This window comes from Tiliqua scincoides, chromosome 3 (genome assembly GCF_035046505.1).
Source record: "Tiliqua scincoides isolate rTilSci1 chromosome 3, rTilSci1.hap2, whole genome shotgun sequence".
NCBI lineage: Eukaryota > Metazoa > Chordata > Lepidosauria > Squamata > Scincidae > Tiliqua > Tiliqua scincoides.
The window spans coordinates 77,993,649-78,010,277 of record NC_089823.1 but is presented as its reverse complement, the minus strand read 5'-3'; the positions used below and the strand labels follow the sequence as shown (position 1 = coordinate 78,010,277).

General features: G+C 40.9%; 2 protein-coding genes across 3 annotated transcripts in view; one reads left to right on the top strand and one right to left on the bottom strand.

Moving 5' to 3' along the window:
• Positions 1 to 8,285, top strand: part of PPEF1 (protein phosphatase with EF-hand domain 1) — a 29,763-nt gene extending 21,478 nt beyond the window's left edge. The window contains exons 12-16 of the mRNA XM_066622137.1: positions 1,442 to 1,584; positions 2,207 to 2,313; positions 5,554 to 5,717; positions 7,103 to 7,187; positions 8,071 to 8,285. Of these exons, the coding sequence (XP_066478234.1) occupies positions 1,442 to 1,584; positions 2,207 to 2,313; positions 5,554 to 5,717; positions 7,103 to 7,187; positions 8,071 to 8,255 (684 nt within the window). The 3' untranslated portion in view covers positions 8,256 to 8,285. The remainder of the gene's footprint in view (positions 1 to 1,441; positions 1,585 to 2,206; positions 2,314 to 5,553; positions 5,718 to 7,102; positions 7,188 to 8,070) is intronic.
• Positions 8,286 to 8,799: 514 nt separating this feature from the next.
• The window catches only part of PHKA2 (phosphorylase kinase regulatory subunit alpha 2), an 83,682-nt gene continuing 75,852 nt past the window's right edge, over positions 8,800 to 16,629 (bottom strand). For both annotated transcript variants that reach the window (XM_066622135.1, XM_066622136.1), the window contains one exon: positions 8,800 to 16,235. In XM_066622135.1, coding sequence (XP_066478232.1) covers positions 16,062 to 16,235 — 174 coding nt within the window. In that variant the 3' untranslated portion in view covers positions 8,800 to 16,061. The remainder of the gene's footprint in view (positions 16,236 to 16,629) is intronic.

Genomic DNA, 16,629 nt, shown 5'->3' with positions numbered 1-16,629 from the left:
GGGGGATGCAAGAATCAGCCCATGTCTCCCCACTGCTTGATCTCTCCACTGTTTTGCCACCCATACATGCATGTGTGCCCTTGTGGGTGAGAGGGAGGGTGGGCGAACAAGGGACTAGGGGGAGGGAGAGCAGGCACACAAGTGAGTGGGTGAGGTGGGTCCCACTACCCAGCCCATTTTATATGGGTGAGAGAGTGAGTATGCCACCCTGTGCTTGGGGAGTGGAGAGAACCCCTTTCCTTAACTCAGTGATTCCCAAACCTTTTTGGCTGGTGCTGCCTTCACCTAGTGGACCATTGGCTGCAGCTTCCTATTAGGGCTACGATCCTATACACTGTATAGGGTGGCAGATTTTTTCCAAGGATTCTGTGGCTCCCTGGTGAGCCATGGCTCACATTTTGGGAATCACTGCCAACTTAGCAGGGGCATGGTGCAGTGTGAATGAAGAGGACCAGTGCATGCTGCATGCACCACTCTTCTTTGTTTGGCACAGGAGTGGTGTGGAGAAGGGAGGCTGTGCACTGCACTCCTGGTAAGGGAAGGGAAGTGGGCGGGCTCTGGATTGTCTCAGTCTGCCCACTTTGTAAGCACCAGGTGAATGGGGAGAAGTGATCTGGAATCACAGCATCTTTTCCCTTCTCCCTCCAGCACTGAAGGGGAATGCCACTCCCATGACCCTCCTCTGGCTCACTCTCAGCAAGCCAGAAGAAGATCAGAATGCCCACCACAATGGCAGGATGGAAAGGGCAGCAGACTCATGGGCTGGGGACTTGTCAGTTTGTTGCCCCTTCAATATTGCCACTCCATGCAATCATTTCAGGTTTCTTTATGGGCCCTGTTTAGGGAACCAGTTCACTTTGTTATTGTGTCATTTCCAACCCCCCCCCCCTTCCAGTAGACAGCCACCAATTTTAGTGAACACTCACCTTTAGTTAACATTTGCCTTTCTTTGTCCCCACAAAAACTCCATAATACACAAAAACTCCAATACACAAATACACATAAAACTCCATAATACACAAAGAATGTGGTGCATGCATACATCTTAAACCTTCCTTGAACTGAATTGGGAAGCTCCCCTCGTTTACCATGTAAATCTTCATGTGTGCATCAGAACACATAAGCTATCTTCTTCCCTGTGCTTTCAAAGAAGTTGTGCTCAGGGCTTGACTCTACACTTCTTTCTCATAGTCTGTTACCCAAAGAGGCACATAACTTGGAATATATTGAACGCGGAGGCTTCCCAATGCCGGCCATGGAAAGTGCCATTTATGGACCTTTATGTAACATAAACCCTGCACTCATGGTCTTCTGGACTTCAGTCTCTGCTAGGTCTTTGCACTTGACTTGGTTAATTTTGCAACTTGTCTCTGCTGATGCCAGATCCAGTTTGATATTTTCATTACTTTAATTGATTTTCTTGATTTCCTTTTAAAATCAGGTTATCACTATTTTTTCTGCCTCTAACTACTATGAAGAGGGAAGTAACCGTGGGGCTTACATCAAACTAAATCCAGATCTGACTCCCCGTTTTGTTCAGTATCAAGTGAGCAAATCCACGCGCAAGCAGACTCTCCATCAGAGGTAGAATAAGGAAGGCCTGCATGTTAGTAAAAAACAAAATGCATGGATAGGAATGCAGAATATGAAACTGGTATTATGGCACAATTACTGAATTATGCCATACAGAATTTACAGAATAAAATTTTATTCATCTCTGATTCTCATTTCATACATTAATATAAGAAAGAGAGCTGTCTTTTTTTAACAGTGTGTGAACATGTGGCAGATTACTACATCCAGTAAGACCACCCTGCTGTGAAGTGAAAAAGACTAGTTGGCTTTCCTTGCACCACTTTTTAAGAATATACACAGTGAATTCATATACCTTGAATACAGACTAGGAAGGCAATGTGTGAAACAACTCTAAAAGTGACATAAACACTGAGTGATTCTCATCAGGTTATTTAACTCCTGTAATTCTCAGTTTTTCCAATGTAGCTTTATGTTTTCCAGACTAGTTTGATTGTATACCACTGATCTGTTTTATCCATCCAATAAAGTGCAGGCTTTTTGTATGCATTAAAAAATAAGAATTTCAGTGCTTCTTAAGCGTATTAATTTAGAAGGAGTTTTGGTTGTATGCTGAAATTAAATGCAAGAGAGTTTTTGATCTGTTACTGCCATTCTAATTCTTTCTTTGTAGGGTGACTACAATGGAGCTGTCTGCTTTAAAGTGTTTGCGAGAGAAACTCTACACTCGCAAATCAGAACTCATTGCAGCTTTCCGACAATACGATCGAAATTGTACAGGTAATAAAAATGACAAGCTAGAAATTTCTCTGAGGTTACTGCATGTCATTGTAGTGCTGTGGCAAAAATCCTTGGATACCTCTAGTTTTTTTAAAAAATTTTTCCTTCATTCCTTTCAGTCGTTTTTAGTCTCCCCCACCAATCTTTCTGTAATGTCTCAGTGTTCTTCTAAAAGCAGCTGGGTCATCTTTCAGCAATAACCTTTTTAAAAAATCTGAATGCAGCACCATTGCAGAAAGGCAATAAGCTTTCCAGACAAGCCTTATGTGGATTCCCTGTCTTCATGGCTGAGGCGCCCAGAGACAAAGGCTGCTGGTTAACCCTTCTGCTGAGATGAGCAGCCGAGCTCCCCTGGTTAGGTAATGGAGTGGGACAGAATGCACAGCTGGTCCTCACTCCTGCAACTGGACATCAGTAAACCAAGGTTTTTTTTAGAGCAAGCCCACAAATACCTTAGGTTACTATCTCTTATTCACTGCTGCTGTGCCATGTCTTGTTCATTGCTGCTGTGCATTATAGTGTGCTCAACCACCCATCTCAGGGATACAGGAACAAGACCCCCTTCCTCTTCTCTTGGATAGGTTAACTGGCTAACGACAGAAACATGCCTGGCCACTTGCACTCAGGGATTCTATTTTATTTTCTGCTTGTCTTTTTTAAGTTCTAGGCCAGCTCTTTGCCAGACTGTTTTGGGACAGCTCTGCTTTCACTTTGAACTGTGTCTTGAGTTTTTTTATTCTCTGCATCCTGTCCCTTTTCTTTTAGTTGCCTTGTTTCGTTAGTGTCTTTAATACACTTATTATTTTCACTGATTACCTGCCTGGCCTCAGTTTATTAAGGGGAGAGCAAGTTAGCTATTTTCCTAGACCAGTGTTTCTCAAACTGTGGGTCAGGACCCACTAGGTGGGTCATGAGCCAATTTCAGGTGGGTCCCCATTAATTTCAATGTGTATTTTATTTTTAATATATTAGACTTGATGCTACTATGGTATGTGACTGCATCCGGAGAAATGTTACAGCTCTTTACTTTTAACAAGCTACTACGTATATGCTTTTAACACTGATAGTCAATGGGGCTTACTCCTGGGTAAGTGTGGATAGGACTGTAGCCTTTGGAATGTTTGGGGAATTTTTATTAAACAGATCAGCAACTACTTGGGAGGGTTAGGAGGGCTGTTCTTTATTTTAAATAATTTTTTTAACTTATTCTTAATTAATTGATTTGACTTATGACATATGGGGTGTGTTAAAAATTTTCCTGCTTGATGATGTTACTTCTGGCCATGACATCACTTCTGGTGTGTCCTGAAAGATTGCCATTCTAAAAAGTGGGTCCTGGTGCTAAAAAGTTTGAGAACCACTGCTAGACCATCTGGTTCTCACTACTGCTTGTTCTAGCCTCTCCATAAGTGGAAATCCTCTGGATTTGGGGAACCCCTTTACAAATCATGGTGTAAAGGTGGCCTCTCTCTGACTGGCCTTTCCCATCTTCATGATGGCAGCTGAGACCAACCAACTCCCCAAATACCCTCAGAAGAGGTAAAACTGATGTTGCAAACCTGCAGGCATTCCACCTGTTAGGCCCTCCAACTACTCTTCCCCCATATGCCCTTCTTCCTCCACAAATGTGGACATCTTTTTTTTTTTTTTTGGCAGAATTGGGAATCAGCAAGAGCCTGGGAACAGGAAGCAGTGGGCTGGCCAGTTCTTGTCAGTCAACCTGAGGAGCCATGCCAAATGCTGTCTCCCTTACCTGGTGATGTGCCAGCTTCTGTTCCTCCAGTACTTTATCCACTGCTCTTCTCTCCTCCATACCTCTCTTCCATACTTCCTCCTTCCTTTTCCAATCCAGGGGGGAGATGGCTCAGTGGAGACAAACAAGTGAACAGAAGTGAACACCCCCTGCCAAACTGCTGCTTGAGGCAACTGCTTCAAATGGCCCTATGGATGGGCCTGCTCTGGTTCTCACAAGAGAGGGATGTAAGCAAAGGATCTATATTGGACAGTCGATATTAACTTATTCATGGACTTCTGCAGTCTGAAAGAGCAGGGAGTTCATCAAGTCTGCAGATGATAATCAGGATGGTGAAATGCAAGCAGACCTTTATGGTTGTTTGAAAAGATTTTGGGGTGCTGATTCCAAAAAGGGCATCCGTTTTGCCCTATCACATCTAATTTTGGAGATAGAGTATAGCCTCATTAGTGAACAGTTCAACCAGCTTCCTCATGAGGAAGCCATGGTGTAGGCTTCCTCATGAGGAAGCTGCCTGAACCATTCACTAAAGAGTCTATGTCGTGTCTCCAAAACTAGACGTGATAGGGCAAAACGGATGCCATTTTTGGAATCAGCACCCCAAATATACCCAGGAATTGGTGTAAAGTTTAAGGAAGCAAAATGTGTGTTGGCCTATGTAATTTGGCTGCAGAGTTTCTCTGCCAACTACTGGCATGACTTATTAAGAGTGGGATGGCAATCATTGCAGGCAGGGCAGAGAACAATAATCAGGTCAATAGGCACCAATGAAGGGGATATAGAAATGCATTTATTTTTCAGTATATATTTTCAATTCTGGGTCTTTTACAATGAGCAAACTTCCAGTTAGCGTCATGTGTGTAAAACTTCCAGTTAGCATCTCCAGTGTAAAATCTGTTGAGCAGTGACTGTCAACCTTTTTCATTGCATAGCACACTGACAAGGTACTAAAATTGTCAAGGCACACTGTCATTTTTTGACAATTGACAAAGCACACATGCTGTTTGGGGGGGGGGAGGGCTCACATCCTCCAATGACCCTACTAATAAATGACCCTCCCCCAAATTCCCATGGCACACCAGTGTGGCATGGTGTACACAGTGATTGAAAATGGCTGCTGTGGAGAGTGGAAGGATCTTCTTTGCAGTCTCCCATCAAATGGTTAAAACCTATAATTGCTTTGATTGCACTTCTTGTGCTAGCATTTCAGATGGATAAGGCACAGCTGTTGATAGTGCTTTGGATATTGCTGTGAATACAATTGCAGTGGATGTTTATCAAGTCAAGTCAACCTTTATTAGGTATAAACATTTGGTAGGTGAAGACTCTGTAATGGATGTTTATAATGCCAGGGCTTTTCCTGCAATGATCTTTTTAGTCTGAACTTTGTGGCTCAGTAAAAATCCACTGAATTACCTGTAAAGTAATCCTTTTGCAATGCAAAGAACTATTAACTATCAAGTGAAATGCTCTTCATTCTTTGACAGGAAGGATTTCTCCCAGCGAGTGGGCTTCAGCAGTAGAATCTGTTCTGCATCTTGGCCTCCCTTGGAGAACTCTACGTTCTCGGCTCGTTCATCAAGCCCAGGATGGAAGCATTCTATATCGTTCATCTTTTGAGGAGTTAGAAATCAAATTACCTATCAAAGAGGTACAATTGTGTCATTTTTATAGTACTACTGAAAACTACTTTGAATTTTTAAAAAACTTATTTTATATATGCACACAAAGTACTCACAGTAAATTATTACTCTTCCCATTGTGGAAGGAACATTTCATGTGCTCCTGAGCATTTGGCATTCTGTAGCCAGCAATGAACCCCATGCTGTTGTAATCTCCTGAATTGTGGCCACCATGATACTGGTTCTTTGGGATTCAGTGACAAGAATCCCAATGATTTGAAATGCACCTGATTACATCTTTTGGATTTAAACCAATCAGTAGAACGAAAGAAGTATGAATTCTCACAAAGCAGATCTGAGTCTTACTTGCTTTTTCATGCTGTTACCTATTATTGTGAAGTTTGCAATGCATGTTGAGCTAAAAAAAATTAGTGATGAGTATATTTCAAGATGGGATACATTTTTTTTTTTTTGGTAGCGAAATGAGAGCCACCAAACACTAAGCTTTCAGGAAAGGCCACAGTTACTCAGGTTTGACCATTTTCTTGTCAATTAGACAAACTGCAAGTTTTTTTAAAACGTCATTTTTAGCACATAAATAGTAAGTTAATGATGGTAATTACAGCTTTCAGGAAGGCATAATTGGTATCTAATGAAGGTTTACTAATTTTGTAAGGATGCGCCTTTAGATAAAGGTCTGCTTGGCTCCTCATTCACATACCCTCCTCCCCCCCATATTCACACTGCCACCAGATGCTAGTACTGCAGGTCAATAGTAAAGAATGAGATCATTTTTTTTTTGTTCTCGGATATTGAATATGAACCTCAGATACAGACTTGGTCCGGTACTTGTTGGACGGGAGAAATGAGTGCCGCTCATCAAATGTTGCAAAATATTTATTTAAGGTACTGTCAAGGCATACATTCCTCTGTATCTCTATGCCTGATCAATGACTGGTGGATACCTTGTATGTTTTAATTTTGTTTTCTTGATGGATTGTTTATGCTAATAAAGGTGGAATGAATGAATGAATGAATGAATGAATGAATGAATGAATGAGAACCTGGTTTGAATCTTTGTTCATGCCTGGACATAGCATTGTTCACAGCATTGAATGGGGTTAGACAAGACACTGCTTCTCAGGGTCAGTTTGTAAAATGGTGCTGCTAGTGGATTGGATTGCTGTGAGGGTGAACTCGAGAGCTAGATTGTAAATCACTTTGTAAGAGCAAAGGAACACAATTCCTGCTCAGAACTTGGAATATAGGTATTGGATCCTCCCCCATCAGCTATTTGCTCTACAAACAGGGTGTTTTGTTGATAATGAGCTAGTAGCCAATGAAATTGCTTGCTGTCCAAGAGTTTCATACTCAAATTCAACATGCTCTCATTTTTTAATGACACCTTCTTCAGGTTCAGCCGTCTTTGGTGGAAACCTTGTGCAGATACAAAGCTGATCTGGAGATAATCTTTAATATGATTGATAAAGATCATTCAGGTACGTGAAGGCCTAATTTGGGTCTGGGGAAGAGGGAAAGTGGAAATGTTAATCAGAAAGTATCTGTGAAGGGTGAAGATTCTAGGTAGAACTGTAGCAGCTGTTTAGTTTTCATCCAGTACCAGCAAGCTGGCTTGGTTGATTTGAGTGAGACAAGTGGTAAGAAAACTACTGAAAGCTGCAGACTGGATGTCCTTCCTACTGTACCGATTCCTTCCTGAAGAGATACTGGTAGCATAGATAATACTGACCTCAATGGTCTGATTTAATAGCAAACAGCGTAATGTGTTGAAAGATGTCTGGGCAACATTGCTTAATGACAGCTAAAGGATGCGTGGGTAGAATTTGTACATTGCAACACTCTGTGCCCACACAGAGGCTCATAGACACTGAAATGGGTTGTCAGTGTCAGCAGCTTGCGTCAGCACCAAGAGGAGTTGTTATAGATGCAGCATAGCTATGGCTTTCCCTGCATGGATTCTTCTCAATTTAAATCTTAATAGATCACATAAGTGAACAATGCTAGAGAGCAGGTAGGTTGCAGATTGCTCACATTGCAGATCACAGCCATGCCAAACCTGTGCACCTGTGTGGACCAATGACATCACTGACTGATTTTTGCATCTAGGTATGTCCACACAGGCATGGAGAAACATCTCCATGCCTGTTGATTTTTTGACCCTGTACACCGTGGCCTCAGGGAGTGACAGGTTGTTTTTTTTTCTGTTGAAACCTGCTGCCCAGGGCTTGCTGCAAGATGCTATGTCAGCCCAAATTCCAGTCCACAAATTTGTTTCTTTTTTTCCTGGCTGGGCCCTAGCATTAACATTTCCAGAATTCCATGTATACTCCCTCTTGTGATATCATTTTCTTCCTCATTTAGGTCTTATCTCTATTGATGAATTCCGCCAAACATGGAAGCTTTTTAACCTGCACCTGAAAAACAACATAGATGATAAAGCCATTGACAACTTAGCTCGTAGCATTGACATCAACCAAGATGGCAGCATTGACTTCAATGAATTCCTAGAAGCTTTTCATGTCGTTCATAAATTTGAGAAAAGGTAAAGCCAGTACGGAAGAATGCACTCTGGATTCCCAACAAGGATCTTGTCTGGTGTCACATTTTGCTAAGAAACTGCCTAACTAAATGATCACATACACCCCTTAATATGGAGAAGGTGGAATGAACAGTGTGGCTGGAGAAGAGCATGGCTGGAGAAAGCATTACATGTGAACAGCAGTTATAGGACAGAATGCTTTTAGATGAGAGATGGAGATATGAAGACAGGTTGAAAGAGGTTTTTTGTTTTAAAGTACATCCACTATATGCTCAACTGTGATTTCAGCAGTGCCATACTGAGAGTCCCAGAGTTTATTCCAGTCACTCAATTCTTCAGAAAGCTTCTTCAAACTTAATGTTTCCCCTATATAAGCATACATTGGTGTAGGGGGAAAAAAACAAACCATGTATCTCATTACGCATGAAGCATATTGTACATGCTATATTGTGGATTTCCAAGGGGCGCGTGCTGAATCAGGCCAAAGATTCATATTCTCTCCCCTAAACCTAATGTTTCTGAAACATTGATTATATATATATGCAACAAAGTTGTTGAAGGATGCTACTGTTAGTAGCATTTTTATTATCATTATACAGAAGAATATATAACCAAAGCAACTAATCACAGTTAAATATCTGGCCATCTTCCTTGTTGCAATACTGTATTGCCCCAGTTATTTTTATGGGTGAAAACTACATGACTAGCATTTTCAAATTTCTGGCTGTATTGTCCAACTTTAAAATAAAATGTAAAACATATTCCAACACATCTTACTGCATATGATACATAATATAATACAGTATAATAGTACAATGCATGCAGCTTATGAGGAGGGAACTAAACCTGAATTATAGGCATTTACACAAACAAAACTTGAACAAGGCATCCCCAAAAGGTAAAAATAGGGACAACACAGGAACAATGGCTTATGCTATTTTCTGGTCCCTATCCCTAGGGAATCACTGTCCCTATCTCAGGGTTGCATGTTAAACTGGGTCACCCAAAGAAAAGATCTTTCCAGACATATATACCAGGAGAAAAAAAATACAGATTTTCCATCTATGTAGGAGAAATAACTCTTGCAACTTTTCAAGGATCTGAATGAGAACTCATTCAGTCTCAGTGGGTCTCTCCTCCACCTTACCTCTCTCTAAACATATACTGCAGTTGCCCTACATTATACCACATGTGTATGTTCCAACTCACAAAACAGACATAATTAAATACAGAAAGAGGCTAGATGGAAGCACCAATTTCTAATCTTATGGAACTCTGGAGGATACAAGACAAAAATTATATGAAACTGCCAGATGCTTTCTGGATAACTAAATTTGTGTTTTAAAGAATAAAAGCAAACAACTGCCAGCCTGCCTTGTTTGTGATATATAACATCACAAAAAACTTAGATCTACCTCATAACATACAGTATAGAATTTGCTGCCCCAAGATGCAATGCTGACCACTACTTAAGACTGCTTTAAAGAAGAGTTGACAAATGAATAGAAAAGGATACATCTATCAATGGCCATAAACAGTGTAAGAAGAACCTTCATGAACAGAGGCACTATATCCCAAATACCAAGTCCTGGACACAGAAAACAAAAGACGGCTGTCAAGATTCTTACCCTATCTGTGGACTTCCCAGAGACCTGTAACTGGCCAGTGCTAGACTAGATGACCTGTGCTGTGTGTTGATCTGGCAATGTTTATAATCCTAAAGACCAGATATAAAAATTGCAATGGATGCATACACTGTTTTTAAAAGAGTGATTGTTTAAGATGAGGAAGGGAAATCTATAGGAAGTGGAAAAATAGGATAGGGAAAAAGAGGGGAAAATATAGCAATAAGACAGATTAATGGACAGGATAGATAATAAAGAGGTAGCCATATTAAGGAGACGTAGGATTATAATGGAAAAACAAGGAAAATGAGTGTGCTAGGACTATGAGCTGCAAAATATGGAGCAAGTAAAGTTCAGAGAAGAGAAGCAAAGTGGAGAGACAGATTTTAGGGAGCTAGAGAGGGTTTGCAACATATGATGGAGGATGAGAAAAAGAATGGACAGGCAGTATGATAGGCCAAAAAGAGATCTTGTAAAATGGGAGAGAGAGGAAGAAAGGGAGGATAGGAGAAAGAAAAAGATTTTGGAGAGAAGGGGAAATAGACAAAAACAAGGGAGAGAGGAGGCAGCCAAGCACATTTTTCCAGAATGCCACACACACACCCTCATTGCATTCTTCTCCTCCTCTATGGGGTTGAAGGAAAAAGTGAGGAAATTATTTGCTGCATATTCCATCCATTCAGCATACTAAGTTAGTCTCTTTCTAAAGAGAGAACCATGGGGTGGGGGTGGGGGAATAGGGCACCCCAGTATCTCCTGTTTGACTAGACTGGTGACTGAAGCCAAACAGCAACAAAAACGAACAAGAAGGTAGTTAGTGCAGCTCCTTTCTGTGTGATCCTTTCAGACAAAACAGCAAGTGTGGCTCATGCTAGGAACTCCCAGAGTCTAAACTGTTTTATTTAAAGAGCTAACAAAGAAAGAGCCAACTGACTGTTTCCCCATCCCTTCCACTCTCTGGTTCCCTGCATGGTCCCTTTAAAGTGATATGCAAGGTGAGCAAAAAAAAACAGCTCACTGCTGCCTGTATAGTATTTTTTGTGTGGGCAATGGTGATCCACTTCCCTACAGACTCATCTTAAACTCTTTACTCTTAAAAGCCCCATGTGATGGAAGGAGTGGAGTAAGCAGAAGAATCAATGAAGCACAGAGGAGGGAAGTGGTGGCAGACTTGGGGTGAATCCACTACTCCCCCCACCACCCACCCTGACATGAGCCACATTGTTCACTTTTACGGATAGGCTAGTCATGCCACTGTACATGTCCAAACAGCTTTGGAAGACCTGCCTCTTCGGATCCCAGTCATTTTGGTGAAATTGAATTCAGCATTTTAAAACTTAAACATTTATTCTAATCTAAAACCTAAAGTAATTGTGTACATGTGTACCAATGCTCCCTGTAACATACTGTACAAACATCTGGGGTATAATATTCTACCTCTATTGTGGAGAAGCTGGGCTGAGTTAAAGGACTGCACACAGTGTCTGTGCACAGCATCTGCAAGTAAGATTTTATTACCCTGGCCTAGACTAGAAACAACCAAATTCCCTTTTCCAGACATGTCTGGCTTGTCAAATAAATTGCGTAGGTGGTTCCTTCCTGGCAACGACAGCAGCTTTGCCTGACAAACTGAACCAGCAAATCTTGGTTGCTTCTATTTCCATTCTAATAGCTTCTCAAGTTCCAAGGCTCTTAATGTTGCATCCTGCATCCTGGTTTTGGTTCCGTTCTTTAAATGGTTCTCCAGTCAGTCATTCACTGTTGGATGCTTCACTTCTTTTTAAATCCACACAGGAGACTGACAACCTGAGAAGCCAGTTCCTCCAAACAGACTGAAAATACACTGGTAGCTGAAATGGCAACATTTCGTTTTTGTTTTATAACTCCTTTGAAGTTGCTGTTACAAAGGTGAACCAGCCATTTTGTTCCCTGAGAATAATTTGCACTCTGCAAATCAAGGCTCAGAACAATGTGGGGGGGGGGGGGAATGTTCCAAATTCTTGCATAATTTGATTAAGAATCCCTCCCTAAATGATCCCCAGAAAAGGTAGCTGCCTCCTGTCTATCACCCCAACTTAGTTCTTCTAGAATAGATGAAAACCTCAAGAAGCATCAAAACTCCCCTCCACTAAAAATACCACTTTTTACAGTCCAGGTTTCAACTCAAGAGAAGTAGTACTACTGACATGTAGTCCACCCCTTTCCTTACCGCTTGTGCTAGCAAATCTTCTTGCAGTACTGGAATAATATTTTGTAACACTGGTGTGATGCATAGTTTGGCAGGGCTAAATATCATGTAGTTCTTCTCCAACAGTTTTTTCCCCACCAAATGCAACCAAAGAAGCTGCAGTCTTAAATGAACTAGTATAAGTACACATAACTATTCCCTTGGTGGAAAAAAGCAAATGATAGGAATGATTTTAAGCAGAAAACATGCTGAAGGGGAGACATTTATGAAACCTTTTCTGCCTACATCAGACGTCTGCTCCAGACTGCAATAGTAACAGCTGTCATTGCCTAAGATAAAAAGTATCATGAGTAAACCTGCATCCAGTTTAGCCTATGGACAAATTCTGCTTCAGTGTGGTGGCAAAGTAAATCATTGCAAAGAGAAGGGAAAGAGCTCCTAATTGGATCAGTCTGTTAGATTGAATCATGAGAATGACCAGGGGTAGGGTGGCTGGCATTATGCCCTTAAATAGGCAATTTATAGGCTATTATATCAGACAAGAGATAAGCAATTGCTAAAGCCTGACAAGAGAGGCCTGAAACCAAAGTCCAGCACACATTTCAGAAATTGAAGAGGAGCACCACATGATACTGTAGAAATGGCAAAATAAATATAGCACTTGGCCCTGGGGGACCTCCCACTCATTTCTTGGTGAAATCAGGAAATTTGTTAAATATTTTCTTGGGTTAACAAAATGCTTTGGCATCACTAGTTAGAAGGGAGGCAAGACATTCAATATATGTAACAAGAAGAGATTTAAATCTGTAGCCTTCAGAATACTTATCCTTCATTCTGAAAAAAAAAATTGCCTTACTCCATCAACGCTCTCACCCCAGACTGTACTTCAAACATGAACTCTGTATTGTAAACTCCCAGAATAAGCCTGGCTTTGGCCTGAGCAGAATTACAGCAGTGCATCACCAACCCTTGGCATAAAGATTGACAGAAATTCTGCCTCTATCTCAGTTGAAGTAAACCCTTATTTTCATTTTCTGAGACACAGGAAGATAGTGCTACACAGGGCTTTCACCATATGTACAAACATGAAATCAAACAAGGATTTGAGCAGAAAAATTATGCAAGTAGGCAAAATACTATCCATCCATCCCCTCCCCCCAAAAGACTATCCAAGGTTACGTCTATTGATTTCAGAAGCGTATCAAACTTTATTTCTGGACTGTAGTTCTGATTGAAAAGACTTGTGTATTGTTCTCTCTGCCTGACACACCACTCATCCTATTAAAGAACTGGTTGGCTGAATAATATACCACATACCTTAAAAAGATATGCTCATATCCACCAGAAAAAAAAACACATATGCCTCCCTATGATGCATTCTCTGAAAGACCATAAAATGCTTCTATCACTACAGTTCATTAACCACCAAGCTGCAAAGCAGAATCCTTCCATCTACAGCATGCTATATTATAATGCCTTCCCAACCAAATACTTGGAATATTTGTAAGTTATGATCATGATACGACACATGAAGATAGTACATGCATTGTATGATGGTACCAGTATTGATGACCTATACCAAGTCACGTCAATGGTTCAGCTCGCCCAGTACGCTCTATTCCGTTGAGGAACAGTCATCTGTCAAGACCAGATTTAAGTACATATGCCTAGAAATGAACCAGTCTGCTCCCATCAACACTTTTTTCTGATCAGCTAACAAAAGTTGTGTCTGTGTTAGAAGTGGAATTTGTACTTTCTATTATCTCTGCAAAATAGAGGAACAGAGTTGTTAGTCCTGAAGTAGTTGTTAGTCCTGTCAATGATTTTCAACAGAAAATCAACAGATTTTCTTTCAAGTGCTTAAAGCTATGTCCAACTAATCCAGTACTTTGTTTCAGATGTAGGTCTATAAATATCAGTGTCTTAATTTGAAATATACTGTACATAATGGCCACAATCTAACAAGAGCACTGAAACAAATACGCTTAAGTGAGTACAAGTGTCTGTGCTGGATTGTAACCTGCAGCTACTAGACCTGCATATGAAACCTATTCTGTGAAAATCTGAGATATCATAATATCCTCCACTCTCCACCCAATTCATTATGTTTCCCCCATTTTTCCTTCTTATATATGGTGTTGGATGCCCATCAGATGAAGAATACTGTTTCTAATTCTCTGGTCCAAGTTGTCTAGAGCTGTAGCTTAAATTTGTGCAGGAAGAGTTACTCTAAATCCCAGAATTGCTCACAATGCCCCTTTAATGTTGTTTCCACTGGAATGCTCCAAGTTATGACTCAATGTTCCAGCAATAACTATTATTCAGAGAGGTGCTACTGGGGGGAAAAGAAAAAACCATAACAGAGCCATTATTTTAACATGTTCATGATAGTATAGGTAGGCCTTTGTATCTGTGGATCCAGTATCAGCAGGTTTTCACCATTTGAAATGTGACTGGCTTCCAAGAGTATGTAAAGTATATGCACAGTCTAAAAAACTAATGTGAAGTAGCACCAGCAGCACTATCCCTCAAATCTTAGCCCATCAATCGCATGATTTTACGATGAGCACAGGTAAGAGGCTGGCTGGCATAATAGTTAGCTCTGTTACCGCCAGGGAAGGGTTTTTAGAAGCGCAGCAGTCTGCAGTTTGGAGACCGTTTCTCTAGGACACTCTCCTCCACATACTGACTCTTCCACTCCCATCTGCCTTTTTAAAATCCCAGAAGTGGGAAGAAGAGAAGCAGTGGTGGCCAGTACTATGTGGGGTAAGGGGGTTGAACAGGCAGCGTGGAGGCTAGCAGAGAAGGTGGGCACATGGATTGGTGCCATGCATTCCCCACCACTTCACCAACGCCCCACCTGAAACAGCCAGTTCATCATACATCATTAGCAGGCTGGCCCCACATTTAGCTGATTAATTGGTCAATGACATCTGCATATATTTGCATATGTGAAGAAAAACAAATCATTCTAAAAAAAATAAAGCACATTTTTGAATTATATAACAATAAAAATGTACATTATATAGGTATCATTGAAGAACATGCATTCCCTTTTGCAATGTTCCCAGTTCCCTGCCCCAGGGAGATAATGACTCTTAAGACCGGGCTTTTGCCAGCTGCCCTTTTCACAATATTTGTATTAAAAATATATATATTTTAACACATCTACTGATTGATGGAGGGTATCTTTTTAGCTGATTCAAATCATTTTTAATTGATTAACTAAACATTACAACCCCCAATTACCAAACATTATTTATGTAAAAGGTTATACAGTACAGTATTCAACTTTTCAACCACAGCTCTCAAAGCAGCTGATGTGCACATTACATTACATTTTTGGTAATCCCTGTCTAGATGTAGGGAGTTGCAATGTATGGCCCCTTAATGTTAATATGTTTGTTCCCTCCCCAACTTCTTTCAAAGGTCAAAGAACGATTTCCAATTAAAACTATGTAGTTCAGATATCCCACTTGGTGTGAACGATGTTTCTCCTCTACCCTGGTGTGAGAAATCAATTCTATTTCATTTGTTTATTACAAAGCATCGTGCTTTGACCTTGAAAACAAATGATGCGAAGCTTATATTAAAATAATAGCGTAAAATGGTGTAAGTCATATGGAAACTAATAATATCAAGTTTATATTACAACAAAAGTGTAAAACCTCAGTAGATACATGAAGTTTTTAACGAAAGAGGCAGTTTCCTCTTTTAAACTGAAGAATGCCCCAAAATAGTCTAATTTTATTTTTTGCCCATACACAAGGCTTCATTACACATACCCAAGTGCACAGATCCAGAGTTTTGCATTTACTAGTCAAGAGCATTGTAATGCCTGGAATATCACCTGCGGGCCAACATCCTCTCTACATGGTTGACTGGTGCACAATGCTGAGGTAGAGTGAGGGGAGACGCAGATTAAATGAAGGTTCCGAAGAAGGTGGTGTGAGGCAAGGAGTTCTCCCATTTTCAGAATGGTTTTTGTGTTTTAGAGAGTTTATTGCATTAGGCAACCTGTACTTGGAAGAAATTCCTGAAGGTAACCTGCCACTGCTTTTGTGAGGTAAGTCATTGTTCCGTAAGCACCGCTTGGGGCGCAGTCATAGAAAAAGAAGCAGATCCCTGTGGCTAGGTCTCGTTCAAAGAAGCCATCAGTTGCTCCAAGAGATTTCTGGAAGAAAGAAGAGATATAGAAGCGTAAAAATTGTTCCATGCAAACACACCCTCAGAAAGTCAGGTATGCTAAAGCACTGCCTTCATAGGATCCAGCATAAGCGCCCTCATCCAACGAACAGGTGCTGGATGTGGAGTTCCTTCCTAGATCTCATTAAGCCTATTAGAAAATGCATAATCCCTCCCTTTCTACTTGGCATCACACTGATGCCATTTCCAATTGTTAGACAAGATTGGTGCCAATCACTGACAGCCCAATCCTATGCATGTTTACTCAGAAGTAAGTACCATTATAGTCAATGGGGCTTACTCCCCGGTAAGTGTGGACAGGATTGCAGCCTGAGGCAGGTTTCTGGGTGGAACTACTGGCAGTTGCTGCATGGCAACTGGAG